General features: G+C 46.1%; 1 protein-coding gene across 1 annotated transcript in view; it reads left to right on the top strand.

Moving 5' to 3' along the window:
- Nucleotides 1–22,943: 22,943 nt before the first annotated feature.
- Nucleotides 22,944–24,091, top strand: part of LOC131675237 (putative ammonium transporter 3) — a 61,748-nt gene continuing 60,600 nt past the window's right edge. Inside the window, exon 1 of the mRNA XM_058954143.1 lies at nt 22,944–22,962. Within this exon, the coding sequence (XP_058810126.1) occupies nt 22,944–22,962 (19 nt within the window). The remainder of the gene's footprint in view (nt 22,963–24,091) is intronic.

The following is a 24,091-nucleotide window of genomic DNA, read 5'->3' as shown; positions in this document are numbered from 1 at the left end:
AAGGCGAGAAATCGCCGGGTTCTCGAGCTGCCGCGGGAGGATATCTCGCGGGTAGGGCGGCAAATCGGAGCCGTACCGCGAGGGCTTCTATTGGAAGGGGAAGCTGGAGTCTCACAAAGCGAGGCGCCACCAACGGTATACTGGAGGTGGTGCTAAGCTCGAGCGACTCCGAGGATGAGGCGATGCCGGTGCAGGTGCTGCCTCGGGTGGCTCCACAACCACACGTCCATCCTAATCTCCCTTTCAAACCGCTCGCGTTACAGAGGCTAGACCCCGCGTACCAATTCGTTCGTAGGGGCGGGCCCGCGCAATTCTACCCAGCGGGGTATTTGGAGGACGAGAGAAGGAAGGAGGCTGAGGCTCGCCAGAATTTGGGTAGGAGGAAGCGCACAATGCGTTTCAACCTATCCGCGTGTAATTTTAAGAGGCCATCCTCCAGTTCGACACCAACTCTACCCAAGATGGCGGATGGAGCCGTTGCTGAGGCAACAGTCGCCCTCCAGCTACCGGTTTCGTTGGCTGTTGGCAAAGGGAGAGCCTCGGGAGTTAGTGCGAGCACAGTCACCAAGAAGACGGGAGAGATAGGCACAAGGATGGGAGTGGTGGTGCCGCCGTCCCCACGAAAAGTGGAGCCGGTTGTGCCGGAGCGACCAACCCTTAGGCCGGTACGACCTGTCCCGACTCCTCAGGTGGCGAGCCCGGCCTCGTCCTCTGCGTCGCCGTGTTGGATCGACGAAACAGGGTTTCGGTTGTTAAGAGGTAACTTCCTACAAAACCTGGCTCCGGTCCCTTGGGATGAGGAATTGGACGTGCCCTCCTTCCGCTGTTTTAATTGCAGAACGGGGTCACATCCCAGGTCAACCTGCAGGAATCCGCCTCTCTCGCGTTCGGTCTGTAGAAACTGTGGGCGACTTGATGTCTGTGTGCAAGACTGTCCGCGACGCCTTCATGGCAGACCAGGCGAGCGCTCGATCGGTGGAAGAGGTAAGGGTTCGGGCTCGCCCGGGCGAACCAGTAGAGCTCCCGGCGACGCAGGCAAAGACTGTAGAGCCGGAGCTCGAAGTTTCTAGGTCAATGCCCGAAGTAGCCAGCCCTGAATCCTCCGTCGGGGAGCCCAAGGCGAAAAAGCCCAGGCACCGATGTGGCAAGCGTTTTCGCGCTAAGCTCGCGCGTAGGTTACAGGCGCTTGCGGCAGAGGGAGCCGGGATTGAAGTCGGTTCGGCTGAAAATACGGGGATGGAAGTCGCGCCGCGGACGGAGCAGGCGTCGGTCCCCGCGAGTGAGCCGAGCGATCGGAGCGCCGAGGTGATTGGGTCCGAGGCGACTGATGATGCCGGCCAAAGACTATCCGGGGCAAGTGCCTCGTTTCCTTCGGCGGAGGAGCTTCGAACGCTCAGGCTCCGGTATTTGGAGTCGTTGGAGCGGCAGTAAATGGTAAGATTCTTGGTTTAATTGAGTACTGAGATAGTCGCGATCTTGGCGCAGTGGATTAGTCGGCTTGCTATGACGAAAGGTTAGGCATATCACTCGGATTAGACTATTGGGTTTGTTAGATTTTGCTCTTAGTTGATATGGTTGTTACCAACTTAGAATTAATTATGATTTAAGCTAAGTCTAAGATATTATTATATAATTTATCGTCTTTCGTTGGTTGCCACTGCCGGTCGACAGGGAAAGAGAGAGGGAGAAACGGAGTCAGGCCGTTCGCGGGTGCGAACTTTGGCCTTGGAAGGGGGTGTGACGAGAGCAGGCCGTGTGCCGGTCTCTCGTCTGCGTGCTCCCTCCTCCACTCGGCAAGGCATGTTGGCCAACGTTAGGCGCATACTTTAATGCGCCTAACACTTGGTCTTTTTGTTTCAGCGCCAAGGACGGGCCAGCGCAGTTGAGCGCAAGAAAAAGTTGAAGAGCGCGGAGAGAGAGTGAGAAAGAGAGAGAGAGAAAGAGAGTATTAGGCCCATGCAGGGATTGGCAGGCGCGCAACACGTGACCGATAAGCGGCGCGTCGCGTGCCGCCTAACTAATAGGTCAAGGTAGGGAGAGGAGCGAGCGCCGCTGAGCGGCTGCAAGACGAGCGCTAGAATTAGTGCGTGAGAGAGTCGAAGCCTAGTCCTATTAGAGAGGAGAGTCGAAGCCCAGTCCTGCTAGAGTGCAGTAGTCCTACAGAGAGTGCAGTTTGGGATAGCTGGAAGATCAACCCTACCGGCAACGGCTTTGTCCGCGACTGCAGCTAACCCACCTGCTAGGAGAGTCAACATCGCCTGCGGATACCTGGTCAGCGATAGCAGCCAGCAGCTACCAGCGATCTGACCAGCGACGACGCCCGGTACTTCCTGCGGCAGCGTATCGCTCAGGATTCTCGACGTTGCGAGGAACAGGAGATAAAAGGTCAAGCCTTCCTTTTCTTCTTTCTCTCTACACTCTCTCTCTCTGTTGATGCGACGGCCGGTGCGCGTTGAAAAAGATAGCCTGGCACTCACGTGCCGGCTATCTGAAGGTTTGCGCTAAGTTTAATTTATAGTGATGTAAGTTGCGACCGGTGAATTGTCCAGATGCCCACGTGCCGGGCAATTTACCCGGTATTAGTTCGCGTAGTTTTTAAGTAAGTTTGTAATAGGTTAAGTACGCGATTAGGTATTAGGATGAAATGCGAAATGTTCACTTGTAACTATCTTAAGTAGTTTATTGTTCTATTTGTAGTTTGTTGGTCGGTAATTTAGATTATGTTATGCGCGCGTATGTTTAGTGTGAATAATTATTAATAATAATAGGTTGTAAGTGAGATTTGATTCCTGTCTTTCTATAATTCATTTATCAGCCTCTCCTCGTTTTCTCCCTCAATTGCCTTGAGCGAAAGTGCCTCACTTACCCCGCAAAGAATTGGTAACAAAGGAACGAGTTTTGTTCCAATTTAAGGCGAGACTCCATGCTGAGTGTTTAAAAGGCATTTGTTTTTCGTTTGACACCTCCCGAGTGCCAGTGGGCCCCTTCGACAGAGTGCCCCCCGCACCCACCTACAGAGGTTGTTAAGGTGGGATGCTGTAGGAGTCAGTAGGGTGTTTGGTAATCTATATGATGGTTTCACTCTCTCTCTCTCTCTCTATCCCTCTCTCTCGCTCTCCTTCGATAGTAGGGCGCTTATGCTGGCCGAGTGTGGGCCCTCGGAGAGGAGGTAGCGACTCTAGCTTACCAGGCGCGTACGCCGTATAGTGTGGATGCTATTCTCTCTCTCTCTCTCTCTCTCTCTCTCTCGCTCTCCTTAGTAAGCTTATGCTGGTTGAGTCTAGGATCTCGGAAAGAGGGTAGCGTCTTTAGCTTGCTAGGTGCGTAGGCCGTATAGTGCGGATGCTGTTCTCTCTCTCTCTCGCTCTCCTTCGATAGTAGGGCGCTTAGTAAGCTTATGCTAGCTAAGTGTGGGTGCTCGGCGAGGGGGTAGCGTCTCTAGCTTGCTAGGCGCAGCCACCACCCACCCACCCACCTCCCACCTTTCGTCTGACTACCCCCTCTTCAACCTACAGCGCCGAAACCGCTGCTTTCAGCGCCACCATAGTGCTTAAAAGCCGTGCTCGATTGGAAAAGTCCGCAGTCTTTCGAGACAGCCCGCTTCACTAGCTTTCTTAGCAGCGACCAACAGTAGTAGTAGTACTAGTAGTAGTAGTACTAGTAGTAGTAGTAGTAGTAGTAGTAGTAGTAGTAGTAGTAGTAGTAGTAGTAGTACTAGTAGTAGTAGTACTAGTAGTAGTAGTAGTAGTAGTACTAGTAGTAGTAGTAGTAGTAGTAGTAGTACTAGTAGTAGTAGTAGTAGTAGTAGTACTAGTAGTAGTAGTAGTAGTAGTAGTAGTAGTACTAGTAGTAGTACTAGTAGTAGTAGTAGTAGTAGTAGTATTACTAGTTATCCTACGCGCATTTTCATTACAATGGCTTCTATTTCTTATTTTGAAAACACAGTACGCGATTTATGGAAAGCCTATAACAACTCAGACGCTAATAAGGATGATTTTATTAGATGGAAAAATATAATAATTACCGCTTTGAATTCTCTTGAAGAATATATGTTACAGCTATAACTTAAGTAAAGCAATAGGACAGAGATGTCAAATATGCGCTACTCATTTGAATTCCATCGAAATTAATTTTAATAATTCCATAAAAGTCGGAAGAAATGATAATTCATTAAGAGTCATTCCAAACCAAATTGAAGGGGACGGAGTTATTTGGCGTGAAATAAATTCAGCATTTGAAAAACGTATCATTACTGCATTCATAACCAACCAAGAACATATAGATATAAAGTCATTCTTAAAAGCAGCAAATAAACTATTACAATTACAAATACCAAAATATTGTAACGGTCCTATTTATGAGCTATTTATTAAATCACTGAATGACTGCAACTAGTCTAACGTAATCTATCTGTTTATTCAAAACAATACATTAAGCGGCGCTACCTCACTGTTTACTCAGTTGTATTCATATAAGAGTCGAATCAAAATAAACAGCGTGACGTCACAAAGTAATATATATAGAAATAATGATTTTGGATATTAAGAAAAATATGTTAATTAGAGATAATTTTAACATAACAAAATATTGATTATATAGATTTAGAATATAATAATAAAAATTGCATTTAATTATGAAATAATAATAAATATTAATATGCAATGTGGATTTATTTATTACGTTAACAATATGAAATATTATAAAAATATAAATAATCTATATGCAAAATGAATAAGTATAAAACATGAGTAAGAATTAGTTTTATTAATAACAGATGAATAATAACTGTTATTAGTAAATAAACAATTAATAATTTATTTAAACAATAAGTTATATATAGAACGAAAATATTAAGTTTATACTTGATAATGATAACTTATGATTTAGAAATCTTATATAATTAATCTAATAATTGCATATTAAGATTAAAAAAAACCGTTACAAATATGAAAAATTAGTCATAATTCAAATGTTATTAATTAATTTAAATAATTAATTTTGGAGAATACTTCCAAAATTAATCAACTATAAAGTTATATGAAAATTTAATAATTTCCTATTGTAAATATTGTAATATCACGTTAATTAACTTTATTAGTTAATAACTTTTGACGACACTATTGGCGATAATTGTATATTGTATAAAATCAACAAATAACAAATTCTGTAAAGTTTACATGTGTTAAAAACTTAATATTAATGGTTATTTAATTGTAAATTAAGAAAACTCATTTCTCAAAATTCGCGAATGTCTCTCGAATTTTCGATGAAATCTCTCCTGCAAAAATAAGCGGGAAAATCTGTGTATAAATAGGCCCACCTTTGCACAGGCTAGCATTCACTTCTAGGCTTGCAAGGTGAGCGCATGAGTCTGAATAAACTTGGATTAAATCTAAGTTCTTTCTCTCATTGTGATTAACTAAACAAGACTGTCCTTTCCTTATAATTTGAGCTCGACTTATAGAACATCTCGCGCTATAAGAAACTTGGGCCGAATTATATCCTATCAAAGAAAGACTTTAGCTCTGCTTATGGGACAATTCGCACCATAAGAAACTAGGGCATTGTCTGACTTTCCTCGAAACATTATACCTATTTATGTATATTCGAATTACTTACATTTGATTTACTTATTTATTTGATTAACAATTAGAGTAAAATCATTGGAAACAAATTCTTACTCATTAGCTATATTACGAGAGTTCGAATTATTTTATTTATAAGTGATACGAACATCACAATATCTTTCAATTTATAATGCTCTAAAAATAAATATAGAAATGTCAGCTTAATTTACCGTAATAAAAGATAATGTAGAGGACATTCAAGTAAAGTATTTCAACACCGAAAATGTTTCTATTTATAGAACGGTAGATCTTGTGACGAGAGCAAGCAGTACGCTTGCTCCTCGTCTGCCCTACTTCTCTCTCTCCCTCTTATCGCTCGGCATGGCGACGTGGTCAGCGTTCGGCGCATATATTTATTGCGCCTAACCACTGGCCTTTATGTTTTTCCAGCCGCCGAAGATTGCCGAGCAAGATTGAGAGCGCCCGAAGAAGCAAGAGCGCAGCGACTATGAGGTAGAGAGAGATAAAGAGAGACAGAGAGAGAGAGAGAGAGAGTTAGCGAGCATGCTAGAGTGCGCGTCTATGCACGCACTATGCAGGTTTGGGCCGGCGTGTGACGCGCGACCAATTAGCGCTTCTGTCGCACGCCTAATGAGTGGGCTTGGTGGGAGAGCCCGGCCAGAGCGCGAATGCTGACCATGCGTCAAGTCGCGTGAGGCAGTCCCCGAAAGAAAGTTAAGGAAAGAAGTTGGAAGTAGCAGCGCAAAGAGAGAAGAAGAAGTACACGTGCAGGAGTGACCAGACCAGGGCGAGCCGAGGCAACGTGTGGCGGCAACACCTGCAGCAGGGCATTCAGTGTCGCCCTCGCCGCCATGCACGGCATGACTTCCAGTGGGTTCACCACGGGCTACGCCGAGGAAGACGTCCAGCCAGCGGCCAGGTCAACTCCCCGTTGCCGGCTCATCGCCAAGGACAAAGGTCAGGTTATCTCTCTCTCCCGGTATTTCTCTCTCTCATGGTGATGCGCGGCCGCGTAGGAACGATAGGTAGCCAGGCGATCACTTGCCGGCTACGCTCATCGTAATGCGTTAGAGAGGTTTCGACGTATTCTTTCCTTTGTGAGGAGGCAAATGGCCAACGCGATTTAGTCGCCGGGCCATTCGTCCTCCCGCGTTAGTTTAAGTTGTTCTGTATATGTGCGCGTGATGTAAACTTTATTGTAACCGATTTTGTATTTGTTTGTCTGAATAGATTTAAGTTGTATGTTCCAAGTAAGGAAAATTATTTATTCGTTCGACCTATCCTCTCGTTCCCCGATTGTTAAAGAGCGAAAGTGACTCTCTTACTCTCCCCTTAATAAATTAGTGACGTCAGTGCCGAATAAGGCGCTGTCCCCGTTACAATCTTAAATTATGGTTTATAGAAAATATTGAAGATGTTATACTTAAAAATTTAGAAGAATTTCAAGAAAAAGATTACGGTTGGACATTAAAAACTATCATCGGTATTACTGTTAATATAAATGAATTTAATCCTTTCAAACCTGGCTCATATATTCAACTACCAAAACAAATATCAGATAAAAAAGCAATTATCAACGTTCAAAATATAGATAATGAATGTTTTAGATGGGCTGTGCTTGCCTGTCTTCATCTAGCTAGATTTCATAGCGAAAGAGTTCAACATTATATGCCCTGTGACGGTAAACGTCGAATTAGCGCTAATAATATGACCTAATTGCTGCCTGTGGGGGCAGCACCGACAGGGGAGACGAAAAATGAAACGAAGGAATTCGGCGCGCGAACAGACGGAACGCGCGCGATTGAAAACGAACCAGTGAGGGTTCATCCATCATCACGCTCGTCCGCTTATTCGCTAACAACTACCGATTCGCGAGCCGCTAAGACTGAAAAACAAGAAAAGATCGTCTGTGCCAGGGATAACCAGGAGTGATCGCTGTTGCCAAGGTGCCGTACAGCTGCCGAACGGACAGACCTGAGCCGACGAAGAAGCGTCGCCCTCTACGAGATCGACAGAGTGTGTGTAAGGTTTTGCCATCGAGGGCGAAACCACGTGTGCGCGAATTCGCGATCCGCGACACAAACACAAACAGTTTTCTCGCAGTGCGACTCGCTATCGTCCACTTCGAACGTCTGCAATATAAAGGTAAGCTGGCCAGCTTAATTTCGCGGTCGCGATACGATCATTGCTCGGTTAATTATTCGTCCGAAGCGTGCATGCAGTAGCTCTACGAACAAAGAGCAGCGAGCGTCCCGACATTGCATGTTGTCGTTGAGCGAGCGTCGATGTCAACATAAACACGCGGGCCGGTCTAATGTAGCATTTGATAGAAAATAAAAGGTTCTGTTCGTGATATTAACAAATGCTCTCAGAGTGTTTAATCCGTAATAACTCCACTCCTCATAGATTCATAGATTTATTGGTTGACTGACACCCGTTTCCTTTTGCTCTACGATTTTCTTATTTGATACAGGTGATAGCGAACGCGTTTACGCGATCACCGTAATTAAGATAATTAATCGGTAAGCAACCCCGTTACAGCCCTTTGCGAATAAATTGAAATTCGATGATATAAACTTTCCTGTTGAGGTAAAGAATATTCCTAAATTTGAAAAATTAAATAGTATTTCAATAAATCTATACATACTAACAAAATACGGTTTTAAATTCGAAGTCTCACCATATTATACATCAACTTTAAAACAAGATAAGCATGAAAATCTTTTGTTACTACAAAGCGATTATATTGATGAAAATGAAACAGAAAAATCTAATAGATCAAATAACAATGATAATTTTAAATTAAAATTCCACTATGTATGGATTTAAAATTTATCTGCTCTTGTTAGAAGTCAAGTAACGAAACATACTGCACAAATTTATCTATGTGAATGCTGTCCTCACTATTTTAATCATAAAGAAAAATTGAATATTCAAAATTAAATAAATATAGTGTTAATCTACCTAATTTTTCTCTTCTGAAATTTAATCATTTGCAAGAGTGGTCAGCCTCCGTGCGCCATGGGCTGGTCTCTGCTAATTTTTCTGGGTTCTATCTCGGTAAAGAAAGCCGGCGCTGACTTTCACAGGCCGAAGTTCGAGCTGGCTGGGAAAGGTTGATACAAAGAAACGGACACTCTACTTCAATGACATTACATATGGCGATCTCATTTATTGACGCCTATTCAGAAATATCGCTACAAAATTAACTTCGCCGCGGCGAGCGCGCTCGCTCAGCCTTTCCGCGACAAGAGTTCGCGAGATCACGCGAGCGAGATCGCTCAGCGTGCGCGATAAAATCAAAACACGCTAATGTCCGAAATCGAGCGAGAGCTGGCGCGAGAGAGATAAACAGGCTTTCGACCCACCGGATGCCGACGGTCCGTCGGCAGAGAGACGACGCCGGCGAAAGCGCAGGCCCGCTGGAAGCGGCGCCCTGGCGATGGCTGGGACTGCTGCAGAAGAGGCCGCAGCACGGCCTTTGCCCCGGGGACGGCGAATGGTCGCTGCGTGTCCGGGCTCGGCTTGGACCTTCTGGCTCTCATGCCAAATGGCAGTCGCACTTCTGGCAGTCGTTCCTCTCTGGCCGAAATGTCCTCTCGTTCAGACTCTTCTTAGGCGGCCCTAATTACTCGAGAGCTCGCGCCTAACTGCCCTTCTTCTCTCTTAATTTTCCAAGCCTCGCGCCGCCGCGCTCCCACTTCTCTCGCCGTCAAAAATCAGTCAAAATCGCTCTCCCTCTCTCTCGCTCTTCTCGCTCTCACTCGCACTCACGGCGACACCTCGCCGATCGTCGCGCTCCTCCCTCCAGATCCTGCAACGACACAAGTATGTAGTCGCTATATAGCGTACACTTGGTCGCTGCGTTCATGCGAGGAGAGTGCCGAACACAGGGCTAGCGAGCATCGCTATAGCCCTGTCACAACCCCCGCTAAGCCGCGGAAGCCGCAGGCACCCGTGGGTTACCCAACGCAACCCTCCTCGCTCGAACACAGGACCAGCGAGAAAACGACTTAAAACTATATTACAAAATCAAAATCATAAAAACTTCAATAAGTCAGCTCGCCAAAACCTTCAAAATCAATAAAAATAAAATAAATAAACAAACAGAAATAAACATGCCATACACAGACAAAATAAAAATAAAATAAAACAAATCAAAACAACATAAAACCCTTTTAAAGTGAACAGATTTGGTACCTCAGCCTTCTCATGCTTTATCTGGGGCTGCGCCCTTGCCAATCGCCCTGGCAGCGAGTTCACATGCCTGGCGTTGGATCCTGGTCACTTCTTCCCGTTGTTCTGGCGTTAAACGTGCTAACTCTAACAATATTGCTGCTACCGGATCGCGGCTCATACCTTCCCCCGCTACAATCTGCTGCTGCGAATGCGCTACCCCGAGCTGACTCTGGTCTGCGATTTGAGGCTGTGGCTGCGATCTCGCTACCTCGGCCTCCGCAACTCTCGCCTGCTGGTTTTCTCTACGGCGACGAACCTTCACCCCCGCTCTTGGTGCTGGAATGCGTATCCCATCGGGGAACACACGATACCTATCCCTTCCACTACCTACGTTATACGGTTTAGCTGGTCTATCAGCAGCTTGATGCGATACCGTCACATCAGCCCCGCTTTCTCCTAACTGTCGCGTCGGTTCCGATTCGTCAGCCCCAGTCAAAACAGCCATCCGAGCATCCACGCTTTCCGCCTCAACATCCATAGCTACCGGTGCTTCCTGCGTCGCAAGCGCCGAATCTAGCGAACTCGCCATGATCGGTGGCTCTGCGGCAGGTAGAGCACGCTGCGTTTCTCGCTGCGGCTCCTCTCGCGCCTCCTCAAGTCCGACCTGAACCGTTCTATTGTCTTGTGCTGTCAGCGCAGCACCCGCAAACGACGGCTCGTAGTCATTGAAGTTCGGCGTTTTCCGGTTCTTACGGCGTCTTCTCGACGTTCCATATCTAGCCGCGTCTTCCTCTTCTCGAAGTTCTCTTAGGTATTCCGGTGGAACTCCATCCGTACTCGCGCGCCACGTCGCGCTTACCGGCAGTAACCTACGAGGTCGCGGACGCTCCGATGCAGCTGATGGATCCGGTGCGCTAAAGCGCAAAGGACACTCCGGCAGCAGGTCCTCCGGCCTAATTAATTCATCCACGATCGGGCTAAACCTCCCAATCAATTCCTGCCTTCGCTCCGGAGTCCGCACGCCTCGACGAAGCTCAGCTATCAACAACGGTGAGACAGCCCTGCTGTTGTCCCATTCGTCCGACAAGCTTGCCCACGAAGTGGATGGTTGTACCTCCACTGGCAGCCAACTCCCAGTAGGCTCAGCCATCGCCACCTGATTCTTGAATCCTCGTCTCGGTGACGGTTTCACGGCGCCCACCGGCAGATCGTGTGGCCATTCGGCGACCCTCGCCCTCGCTTCAGCAGCCGCAGCAGCAGCGGCAACCACCGCGCTCCGACCAGATGGGCGAGTAGCAACACGAAGCGTACCTCGCTCCGTGTGCCTCTCAAATGGTCTCGCTACCGCTACCTCTAAGACCCTGCCCGCGATTACCTCACCTTCGGCGCCCCCCTCGAAAACAGAACCAGTGTTTTCGCCTTGGCTCTGCCCCGTAGCTGCGCCCACATCAACAAGGTCACACGCGCCCCGCGGTACGATAGGCAGCTCTAACGCCGAATGCCCCTGCTGGCTTTCCTCCACCACTCCTGGCATCTCGGCGTACTCGCCAGAGAAGCCTGGCGTTTCTTCCAGCATAACTACTTCTCCTGTAATAAACCATGCATGTATTAGCCTTGCTACCTCATCTGACATCCAGTCCGCTGACCAGATAATCACGGTTCTGTGCTCTCCTAACTCGTCCGAAAAAAATAAAAGAAATAAAATAGACAATACAAACATCACACTCACACAAACATCACACAACAAACAAATCACTCTCGGCTGTTACCTTTCCTCGTACCTCGAGGAGGCACGTATCTTTTAAGCTCAGATACATGAGCCATTGGTACCTGCTTGTTGTTATTCGTGGTTAGCACATAAATTCCCGGAGAAACTACTCGCAAAATCTTATACGGACCGGTATATCGCGGATCCAGTTTTGCGTTTTTCCCCGCACTCGCGCTTGACAGAGTGTGTGCTCGCCTCAGGACTAGATCACCAACCGAAAACTCTACGTCTCGACGTTTTCTATCATAATGTTTCTTCTGACGGTTCTGTGCTTCTTCGATATGTCTAATCACAAGGTCGCGTAACGCATCAAGTCTCGCCATACGCTCGCTCCAATCCTCGATCGACGAGCAGATGATCGGCGTTCGCGCTTCTACCTCACGACGCAGGCTTTTAGCCTGCTGCGGTTCGCGGCCAAAATTCAAGAATGCCGGCGAGACCTTTGTGCTCGCCTGTATCGTCGTATTCAGCGCCTGCCTGAATTCATGCAAATACTTATCCCAATTCCTGTGATCCTGATCGACGAACATCGCCACCATCAGCTTCAGCGTCTTAATCGCTCGCTCGGCGAAATTCGCCTACTGATGGTACGGCGGACAAAGTACGTGCTCAATCTTGTACTCGTCTAGCGTCGCTCGAAACTCATTCCCACAGAAATTCTTACCATTGTCCGTGACAATATACCCAGGTATCTCCCATCGATACAAAATAAGCTCTTCAAGAGCCTGCGCGAGAGCCTTCCCCGTAGCTGACACCAGAGGTTTAAACTCCACGTATTTCGTGAACAAGTCCTGAAACACGACTAAGTATCTAAACCTATTCTTACTCCGCGGAAGTTCAATCACGTCTGCCGCTATCACCAACCACGGTTGCTCAACTACGCGCTTGCTCATGAGGCCCATCGGAAATTGTTGTTCTATTTTATACCGTTGGCATTTCTCGCACGATTGCACGAATTCCGTGATGTCATAATACATTCCAGGCCAAGAATACTCCCTCGCGACTCTATCGTAGGTCTTATCCCTTCCGAAATGTCCTGCCGAGGGCTCGCAGTGTGCGTCTCGCATCACTCGAGCTCGGTGTTCTATCGGTACCACCAAGCGCCAACACTGCTCACGGTTTGTAACCGGATCGAGTAACCTATCAGACGAGAATCTATACAGCATTCCGTCTTCCACTCGCCAATTCCGAAATTTATCCGGTCTCGCAAGCACGTCCTTCATGCGCTGCAGGTATTCAGGGTCCTTGATCGTCGCGAAAGCTGCTACTTCCTCGCCGTCCTCATACGCGCGCGATAACGCGTCCGGCGTATGATGCAGGCGACCTTTCCTGTACACGATTTCAAAATCGTACTGTTGGAGTTCTAGAACCTATCGCGCCAACCGACCCGTAGGTTCCTTCTTATTGCGTAGCCAAGTAAGTGCCGTATGATCCGTGACTACCACGAAATGCACTCCCTCGATGTAAGGACGGAACTTTTTAATCCCCATTATCACAGCCGCGCATTCCAACTCCGACACAGTATATTTACGCTCGTGCACATTCAACATTCTACTCGCGTAGCATATAGGATGTTCAAACCCATCCTCATCCTTCTGAATTAGACACGCACCTAACGCATACGACGATGCGTCGCAATGAATAAAGAAAGTCCTCGCAAAATCGGGTCTCGCCAAAACCGGCGCCTCCGTCAGCGCTTTCTTTAGTTTTTCGAAAGCTTCGGCTTGCTCCTGCTCCCAGTGCCAACGTTCGCTCTTGCGCGTAAGCTTCGTGAGCGGTACTTTCATCTCGCTCTCATGCTCAATAAATCGCGCATACCAACCGCACATACCGAGGAAACGTCGCAACTGCTTAACGTTTCGGGGCTGCGGAAAGTCAATCACCGGTTTAATCCGGTCCGGATCAGGTCGCAGTCCTTGACTATCCAATCGGTATCCCAAGAACGTCACCTCGGAGCACCCGAATTCACACTTCGTCACGTTTACTTCGAGTCCCGCATTTACTAGCTTCTGCAAAGCCCGCTCAAGCCAAGTCAAATGCTCGTCGAAAGTTCCGGTTACCACGATTACATCGTCTAAATATTTGAAAACATATGGCTCAAATTCCGGTCCGAAAAGCGTATCCATCAGTCGCATGAACGTCGCCGGAGCATTTACTAATCCGAAGATCATGTAATTACATTCGAATAACCCTAATCCCGGCACCGCGAATGCCGTATATCTCTTGCTCTCCTCGCTCAGCGGTACTTGTAAGTACGCATTTTTCAAGTCGATCTTAGAAATATAACGCGCCCCACGCAGTCGATCCAGAACTGAGTCAATGCTCGGCATCGGATATGCATCTGTTTTCGTTGCCTTGTTCACTGACCTTAAATCTATACACATTCGATTTGTGCCATCCTGTTTTCTGACTATAACCGGCGCGCTACTCCAATCGCTTGTCGATTTTCTGATTAGCCCCGATTCCAGCCATTTCCTTGTTTCGCTTCGCATGAACTCCATCACCTGTGGCGAATATCGCCTTAAGGGAGTTTTTACTGGTCGTGCACCCTGCACGTCGATCTCATGCTTAATTAAATGCGTACGCGCAGGCGACTTCTCGGGTACCACCCGACGCACCAGACGTTCCACTAATTCGCGCTGCGAAGATCGCAACTCGGAGAGCCCCGCGACCTCAGCTCTAACGCGAACACGCGCGAGTCCAGGCTCACTCGGGAACTCCACTCTTTCGCGCTTCAGCTCCGCGAACCAGTGCCAAGGGCCATCCTCTATATGCCATTTCCCATTCGCATGATTCGTGCCAATGCCGAACTCCTGAATGAAGTCCATCCCGATTATCATGTCGTATTGCACTGGCACATCCACGACTCGCGCTTCGATTATTCGTGATACTCCGTCGATCTCAACCCTGAGCCGAAGTTTTCCCACGATCTCGGTTCCCACGCTCCTGAAAATCCGAACAACGCGAAGTCGCATGGCTCAATCTTGTCCGCAAAGTCGCCGCGTATCCGTGGACCCACAATAGTCACCATCGCACCCGAGTTGTACAGCGCACTGTAAGGCTTCCCCGCGATATAGACTACTAGCAACTCGCGATTTTCCACCGCGTCCACTTTTAGTTCGCCCACGCAAAACCGAACACAGAGGCGCGAGAGACCTACACCGGTTCTCGATGACTCGCCTCGCTTCTCGTTCGCCCGACTATCCGTCAAATTTTAGCGTGTCGACTCGCATCCTGCGCCATCCGACGCTTCCAAACCCGATGCGATCGGTGTCGCCCAAACTGCTACCTCTCCACTCAGAACCATAAACTCCCTGAACGAGGTGACGGATCGCGACGACGTCTCGTCTACACCGTCAAGGTCGTCAGTTTTCGAGTTTCTAGCCTGCTGAGGCGATCTCTCAGTCCGAGTTTGTTCCGGAACCGGCCGCACACGCGCCGTTTTCCCCTCTGGACCTCTCGAAGACTGCGCGATCTCTGCAGTTTCCATCGAGTTCATGCCCGGCTGATCCACCCCGGGCGTTCTCGTCGATTTACCTCTCGACCCACGCCCGAGCATCGGACTCCCTTGGCCACCTACTCGATTTCGCTCTGGTTCGCGTGCATCCAGCATTTCTCCCGACTCCAACGCTCGCTTTCCTCGCTCGCGCTCGGGCCCTGCTTCACGCATTCTTTTCCATCGTTCGTTGAATTCGATCCAGTCGAACTCTTTCCTCGAACTCTCCTTGATTCTATCTTTCGCGCCCTCGCGTTGCATAGAAGCCTCTGTTTTCGCGTTATTCGCGCCCAAACTAGCTTCATTTCGCTCCACCTGCTGTTGAAACTCTGCGAACTTGCTATAAAACAGCCTCATGAACGCGACTTTTGCTCCGTTGGGTGCCCTATTACGCACAACTACGCGGAATCCGTCGGGCAACTGGGTCCTGCTTTTAAGTTTTCCAGGGCTTTGAGCCACACCTGGCATTGCGGACATGTTTCCAACGTCTTATTTTCCTTACCGCAGCCTTGGCACGCTAGCCCCGTTCTACTTCCTTGTGAACACCGGTTCGCGTAATGTCCCAGCTGTTGGCATTTGTAGCAGCGCACTGGGCTCTTTCCCCGATGGCGACTCGCACTTCAGTCAGAAACCCCTCTGCCACTCGTTCCTTCAGCTCCCAACGGTTCCGAATTTGATCGCGTCGATTTCAAGTTCTCTGGGCTTGGGCACTCGGCCTTCCGATGTCCCAGCCCCCTGCATTTGTGGCATACGCCCTCAAAGGTCACGCGCCCTGCCGCGTTCCTCGCAGCAGGCCTCGCATTTCCCCTGGACGGGCCCCTCTGCGAATGAGCTAACTGGGATAACACGGCCACTACATCTCTCGGCAACTCTTTTGACAAATCCGCATCCTTCCGTTGAGCTACACCTTCACTATCCGAATTGCAGCTTCTGCCTACGGGTTTTGTTGCCGACTTATTTTTCTTTCCTTGGTGGTCCTTACTATTCTCGTTCCCGACCGCATAAACTCGTTCGCCCAACGCAAAGTTCGCACCACTGCCAGTCTTCGCGGTTCTTTTTGACGAATCTCCGCGGTAAGCGACTTCTGGCATCAACGACTCCTGCGGCGCTGGCGGCGGGCGATAGCGATTCTCGATGTCCTGTCTGCGTTCAAATCTCTCCCCGTACACGCGAAGATCTCTGAGCGTTTGAACCTTCTTCGCCCTGATATAATTGCGAAGTTTCGGGTATAAGTTGTTTTTAATCAACTCAAGCTGTCTACGTTCCGAAAGCTTCGGTTCTAACCTACTCGCAATATACAGGAAGGCCGTGAGAAATTCACCTAATGGCTCATCTTCGCCTTGGGTTCGGCGGCGTAGCGCGTCGTAAACATCCTCGCGCGATCGCCGCGGACAAAACTGGCGCTGGAATTCATCTTTAAAATCCTGCAATGTTTCCCAGCCCGGGCGATTCGTTTCCCACCATAAAGCCATTTCCGCGCTCGTAAACGACAACATTAACGCCGGCAATATCTCCGCGTCCTTGAATCTGTAAAATGATTGCATTTCATGCAATCGCCTCAGAAATTGCTCCGCTGACAGTCCGCCCTTCTTTGAGAATGCTAAAGACGAACTTCTCACCGCCGTGACCGCGTCTGCTTGTTGCCCATAAAGAAATCGGCCCCTCGGTTTGCTCGCGCGCTCTTTCTCTGACGCGCTCTCTAGCCACGTTTCGTCGTCATCGAGCGCCGAATCGTAGTCCGTGTCCTCTGTTTCATCAGGCTCTCTACCGGCCTCATGCTTGCCTAACCGCGCACCCGCGGTGTCATTCACGCGCTTCTGATCGTAATTCGTCTCACAAGGTCGGTACCTAGCCCCCTGCTGCGCGCCATCACGCACCGGCGTGCTCGTACTTCCCGGGCCACGCGTTTCTACCTGCGATATGCCCTCGCGTTCTCCCCGGCTCTCAGCATTATTTACTCTAGATGCTGCCGAAGTCAACCACGCCATCCAAAACGTTTTTACTGCGCGCTGCCACATCGATGGCTCCCGACCATGGAAACTCTCCGGTCGCCGCTCCGCGCGCGCTCGCACAATCTCTGTTTGCGTGTTCGCAATACCCAGAGCTGGCGCGAAATCCGTCGGCACCGAACGATGCAAGCCCGCTCTTTCTTTCCTTCCGCGCACTTCCTCACGTGCAATCGCACCATCTGTGGCGCGAACTCGCGTCTCCGATGGCAACGCACGTGTCTCCCGCGTGACGTCACTCCGCTCTTGTCGAGCGCTTACCGCTGCATTCACCTCCGCCTTTAAAATTTCCAGCAGTCCGACCCGCGCCGATGATGCGCTTCTCGCATCAACGACAGTCGGTATCTCGCCTGATAGAAAATCGTCGGCGCTCACAGGCGGTGCCGGTTCATGACGCACGCTATATAAAAATGCGCGAAATGCCCTGTCTTGCACGATCGCGGTCGTGCCGTCCGTAACTAATCCGTTCAACGTCATCCATGTCAGCAATTCCTGAATTTGCATTGCCTGAATGTGCTCCCATATTGACTTTACTACAGGCATTCTCATGACCCGCCTTCTAACGCTTCTGGCCGCGGCCGCGATTCCGCAGCTCTCCGATGCTTGGGCGATCTCGTCACCGGCATCGTATTTCACGCGACCTCGCGCGGTAAACAAACAGGCACCAAAACAGACTCAAGCTTTCCTAGGCTTATCTCGCCTTCACTAGGCCTAAGCGCGTTTGTCCTCTTTGTTTTCGAGAACAGCTCAACGTGCACAAGCCGGCATGCCTATGATGCGAGTACGCAACACAAAGACTTTACTCAGCCTGTAAACACGTCTAACCTTGAGCTCGCGCTCAGCAACAATCCAAACAGCCGAGAGTGATCGTTGCGATTTTCGCAACTTTCAAATTCAGAAACACACATTCAAACGTACAAATTTTACTAGCCAAAACACCCGGCTCGAGCAATCGCAATCTGCGCAATAACAGCACACAAATTTACAGCGTAATCACTTAATCACAACAACGCGATACTCGCCTCAGCCCGTTTCACTAGCTCCGGGCTTCCGCGTAACTCGTGCCAAATGTGTTGACGACACAATGATGACGAAACTCAAATATGTCCCATGCAACTAAAATTTTCCCTTTTTCAGCTTTTTCCACGGCTCTCGCTCGCTACTCCGCGAATTCGCCGAAAAGCGCTGATCGGCCGAGACACCACACTGTTCAAAACTTAACACAAAGGGAATTATCGCGATCACCTCTTTCCAACCAGAACAAAGCGATGCGAACAACGAAAACCTGCCGAGATTAAACAAGGGATGCCATGCAAGAGTAGTCAGCCTCCGTGCGCCATGGGCTGGTCTCTGCTAATTTTTCTAGGTTCTATCTCGGTAAAGAAAGCCGGCGCTGACTTTCACAGGCCGAAGTTCGCGCTGGCTGGGAAAGGTTGATACGAAGAAACGGACACTCTACTTCAATGACATTACATATGGCGATCTCATTTATTGACGCCTTTTCAGAAATATCGCTACAAAATTAACTTCGCCGCGGCGAGCGCGCTCGCTCAGCCTTTCCGCGACAAGAGTTCGCGAGATCACGCGAGCGAGATCGCTCAGCGTGCGCGATAAAATCAAAACACGCTAATGTCCGAAATCGAGCGAGAGCTGGCGCGAGAGAGATAAACAGGCTTTCGACCCACCGGATGCCGACGGTCCGTCGGCAGAGAGACGACGCCGGCGAAAGCGCAGGCCCGCTGGAAGCGGCGCCCTGGCGATGGCTGGGACTGCTGCAGAAGAGGCCGCAGCACGGCCTTTGCCCCGGGGACGGCGAATGGTCGCTGCGTGTCCGGGCTCGGCTTGGACCTTCTGGCTCTCATGCCAAATGGCAGTCGCACTTCTGGCAGTCGTTCCTCTCTGGCCGAAATGTCCTCTCGTTCAGACTCTCCTTAGGCGGCCCTAATTACTCGAGAGCTCGCGCCTAACTGCCCTTCTTCTCTCTTAATTTTCCAAGCCTCGCGCCGCCGCGCTCCCACTTCTCTCGCCGTCAAAAATCAGTCAAAATCACTCTCCCTCTCTCTCGCTCTTCTCGCTCTCACTCGCACTCACGGCGACACCTCGCCGATCGTCGCGCTCCTCCCTCCAGATCCTGCAACGACACAAGTATGTAGTCGCTATATAGCGTACACTTGGTCGCTGCGTTCATGCGAGGAGAGTGCCGCACACAGGGCCAGCGAGCATCGCTATAGCCCTGTCACACATTATGATCGAAAAGAAATGGTTCCGTTTATTATATATGCTGATTTAGAGTGCTTATTGAAACCAGTAAATAATGGACGATCCTTCCAAGATCATAAAGCCTTTAGTATAGGGCTTTATATAAAATGTAGTTATGATGATTCCAAATCAGTCTTTAAGATGTATAGAAAAAAACTGAATGAAGAACAATCACCCGCACAATAGATTATCAAACAATTTTAGATTTTGTTAGATGAAATGCATCAAATATATAAGAATGCTGTAGAAATGAATCTTTTATGGCGTAATCAAATGGATTTCAAGATGAGCAAAGTGTATCATATTTGTAGAAAATATTTTCAAAGTGATGAAACAAGAGTTAGAGATCATTGTCATTTGACGGGCCGATTTAGAGGTGCTGCTCAGGCATCCTGTAATTTAAATTATAAGAATCCTTATTTTATACCAGTCGTCTTCCATAACCTTACTGGATATGTTTCTCATTTTATAATAAAAGAAATAACTACTAGCTCTGATCTTAAGAAAATGTGACTGTTTTAGATGAAAACAAGGAAAGATATATAGCTTTCACAAAACACGTGGACGGTAGTACTATAAATTTTTGATTTATTGATTCGTTTCGTTTTATGCCATCATCTCTCGAAAAACTGGCTTCATACTTAACCAAACTAAATATCGTAGAGCATGAATTCAAGATAGATAAATATACAAAAACATAAATAGAATTATTGAAGAGAAAAGGCGTTTTTCCATATGAGTATGTTAAAAGTTTTGAAAGATTAAATTACCACCTATCGAACATTTTCATAGTTAATTGATAGATAGCAACATCTCTGAACTTGTATGGATACGTATCAACTCGACCCAGCACACTAATATACTACTCCTGGATTAACATGGGATGCTATGTTAAAGTGTACAAAAATTGAGCTAGAACTTCTAACCGATATAGACATGGTTTTATTCATCCAAAAAGGTGTTCGAGGAGGTATTAGTCAATGCTGTAATAGATATTCAAAAGCTAATAATCGATATATGAGCTCAGAATATAATGGAAAAGAACCTAGCAAGACTTTGATGTACTTTGATGTTAACAATTTATATGGATGGGCGATGACGCAATCATTACCATATAAAAATTTTAAATGGGTCTCTAACATCGATGAGCCTCATTTTTTCAATGTTTCCGATAATAATGAGGTTGGATATATTTTAGAAGTTGATCTAGAGTATCCAACAGAACTACACGAAGAACATAAGGACCTTCCACTTTGTCCTGAAAATAACACACCACCCGGATCAAGACAAAAAAAACTTTTAACAACACTGTATATTAAAGAACGGTATGTCATTCATTATAGAGCGCTAACGCAGGCTATTTAATACGGACTCAAAATAAAACAAATACACAGAGCACTTCAGTTTAATCAAAAGCCTTGGCTTAAAACTTATGTAGATTTGAATACGGAAAAAAGAAAACAAGCTAAAAATGAATTTGAAAAGTTATTCTTTAAACTCATGAGTAATGCAGTATACGGAAATACTATGGAGGATGAAAGGAAACGAAAAGACGTAAAATTAATTAGTGCATGAAGAGCGAGGTATGGAGCAGAAGCACGGATCGCCCAACCCAACTTTCATAGTAGTTCAATCTTTGATGAAAATTTAGTAGCAATACAGTTATCATGGACGTCTATTAGTATTAAAAAACCAATATATATTGGACTTTGTGTGCTAAATATCTCAAAAACATTAGTATATGACTTCCACTATGGCTACATAAAAGAAAGATTACCTCATAAAGCAAAATTACTTTATACTGATACGGATAGCCTCGTATATGAATTTCAAGATGTTGATATATATGAAATAATGAAAGAAGATTTCAATAAATTTAATACATCAGATTACTCAGAAAATAATCAGTTTAATATGCCGTTAGTTAATAAAAAAGTTCTCGGTATTATGAAAGATGAATGCAATGGTATTTAATATTATGAGAGAATTCATTGGGTTTCGAAGTAAAATGTATAGTATACTAACAGAAAACCATCAAGCAATAAAGAAAGCAAAAGGCGTAGAAACACATACTGTCATAAAAACAATAGATCATGAAGATTTTCGAAACTGTTTATTGGATTTAGAAATTATTAGGCGTGAGCAATGCAATATACGAAGTGTATTGCACCAAGTAAGAACAGAAAGAGTGCAGAAAGTAGCACTAAGTCCATATGATGATAAACGATGTATATTCGATAAAGATCCTGATACACTTCCGTGGGGTCATTACAAAACTATTGAAACGTCATAGCTTAAAATCAAGAGTGCGGAACAACGAAGGAAAAGAAAGATCATAGAAATGGAAGAAAATCCTCAAGAAAGTTGTAAGCTTCTGCCTATGCTCTCATGTTGTCCTGTTTTTCAGTGGCTATATCGTCAAAAATCATGATGGAATTTGGATTAGCTTTATCCGGTGAAACAACTACCTCATGCTCGCTGAATGCATAATACTGTATACCATCAATCGGTTCAAATAAATCTTTTAAAATCTTATACTTTGGTTGATTGAGGGACTTTGAATAAACATAAACGTTTTCGAATCTAAGTCCATTAGGATGTATGATTAGTGTTAGCAAACAGTTAGTTTTCCCACAGTTACTAGGACCACAGAAAACTGCTCGTATACTGTCAGGCAGGAGTTCACCATGTCTTTTTTCTCGTTTTTCCGTCTCAACCACATTATCAAAATTTATGACTTGCAACTTAAGTGGTTGCTCTTTGAAGTCCATATTGTTTTCTAGTCACCGATCGAACGACGAATGAGACTACTAACTACAAAGACTATTTATATATTTTTTAGTTTCATTAAGACTGTCTTCTGATGAGGTATGATCATTTGTCACAAAAGAAAGACTGATGGTGCTGGCTTAGTGAATAAGATCATTAATAACTTACCATTCGAAGCTAATTTGCCTGGTTATCAGTATTGCGGGCCGGGAACTAAATTGAAAAAACGACTTGCTCGTGGTGATCCTGGAAAAAGTCCGCTAGACGCTGCTTGTAGAGAACACGATATTGCTTATTCTCAGAATCGAGAGAACATTGAGGCGAGAAACGAAGCCGACAAAATTCTAGCTAAACAGGCCTGGGATAGAGTGCAAGCGAAAGAAAGTAGTTTTGGTGAGAAAGTTTCTCTGTTTGCTGTAGCCAACATAATGAAAGTTAAAAGTAAACTTGGTATGTGTGTTAAAATTTTAAAACGAGGAAAGAAACGAGGTAAGGGATTAAAAAATCGTCAACAACAACGACATCGACGAAAGACACATGTAAAAAGTAAAAATCTATCAATTACATTGAAAAAAATTATTAACGCTGCCTCGTGAAATGTTGTACCTAGTAATAAAGCACTCTTTGTCATTCGTTTGGCTATAAAAGGCGCTAAAGAAGCTGTGAAGAAGACTAGAGAAAGAAGAAAAATAAATATGCCTCGTATTCTACCAATTCCCAGTAAAGTGGGTGGAGCTCGTCCTTTTTTAATTCCATTATTTGCCACTTTGAACGCCACTGGAACTTTAGCTGGAGGAGCTGCTTCAATAGCAAAAGCCGTTAACATTGCTAAGGCCGCTCAAAATTAATTGAAAGAAGCTCATAGACACAATAAAACTATGGAAGCTATTGTTATTGGTAAATGACTTTATTTGAAACCACTTCGTAAAGGTTGTGGTCATCATCTGAAACTATATTCAAGTGGAAAAGGTTTAAAAAAAAAGCTCGAAGTAACTTTACCTAATCGAGCATTGACAGATCATGATATAAGAAAATATGCTAAAATACTGAAAAATTGCAAATTTTCGAGGTGTTTTCATGCGTGATGCTCTACCGACCGATGGACCTCGATATTAAGAGACAGCTATTGTAAATTTAGATAATAAACGTGACCAGGTACTCATTGGGTAGCATATAAAAAGAAAGGTGATGAGGTTATGTATTTTGATAGTTTTGGTAATCTACAGCCGCCTATAGATCTATTGCTTTATCTCAAAGTTAATAGAATCATGTATAATTATATTAGATAGCAAGATTTTAATACATATAATTGCGGCCATCTTTGTCTCAAATTTCTTTTAAACAAACTATGGAAAAGACAACTAGTATAAAAAATACTCATTCGACGAATAACTATCATTTGATAGGAATCTGTCATGGAGAATACACTGACATTGAGTCTCTTGAGAACATCATCGGTACTCGAATTATATTATTTTTCAGCGATCGAATTGATACCAAACAAAAAATACGTTCTTGGTCTAGTTGAACTATTAACAATTAATTCAATACCAAACATTGACGTTGGTTATAATAACTTTTACATTGAAGGTCAAGAAGCAATCACTTTACCGACTGGTAGCTACGAAATAGAAGATATTGAAAGCTTTCTCAAAGAAGCATTAGCACCAACAGGTATATCGTTTAGTCTGAAACCAAATAATAATACTTTACGTAGTGTCATTCAGTGCAGTCAAAAAATACATTTTTAACCAGAAGATTCTATTGGATCAATTGTAGGCTTCACTAAACGCACGCTCGTTGAAAAACATAGTTAGACTTACCCGTCACTATACTCAAAGTCAACGCTTTACGTGTATAGTGTAATATTACTACAGGCTCTTACATAAACGATCGCAAAGTACATACTATACATAAATTTTTCCCAGCAGTCTCACCTAGATATAAGATTATAGAAGTTCCCTCTCACGTCATTTACCTTCCAGTCGCTGTGAGGAGCATTGATCATTTTCAAATTCGTATAGTT

Source organism: Phymastichus coffea, unplaced genomic scaffold (assembly GCF_024137745.1).
Source record: "Phymastichus coffea isolate CEN01 unplaced genomic scaffold, Cenicafe_Pcof_1.1 PCOF00017, whole genome shotgun sequence".
Classification (NCBI taxonomy): domain Eukaryota; kingdom Metazoa; phylum Arthropoda; class Insecta; order Hymenoptera; family Eulophidae; genus Phymastichus; species Phymastichus coffea.
The sequence above is the reverse complement of the archived record's forward strand: the minus strand, read 5'-3'. Positions and strand labels throughout refer to the sequence as shown.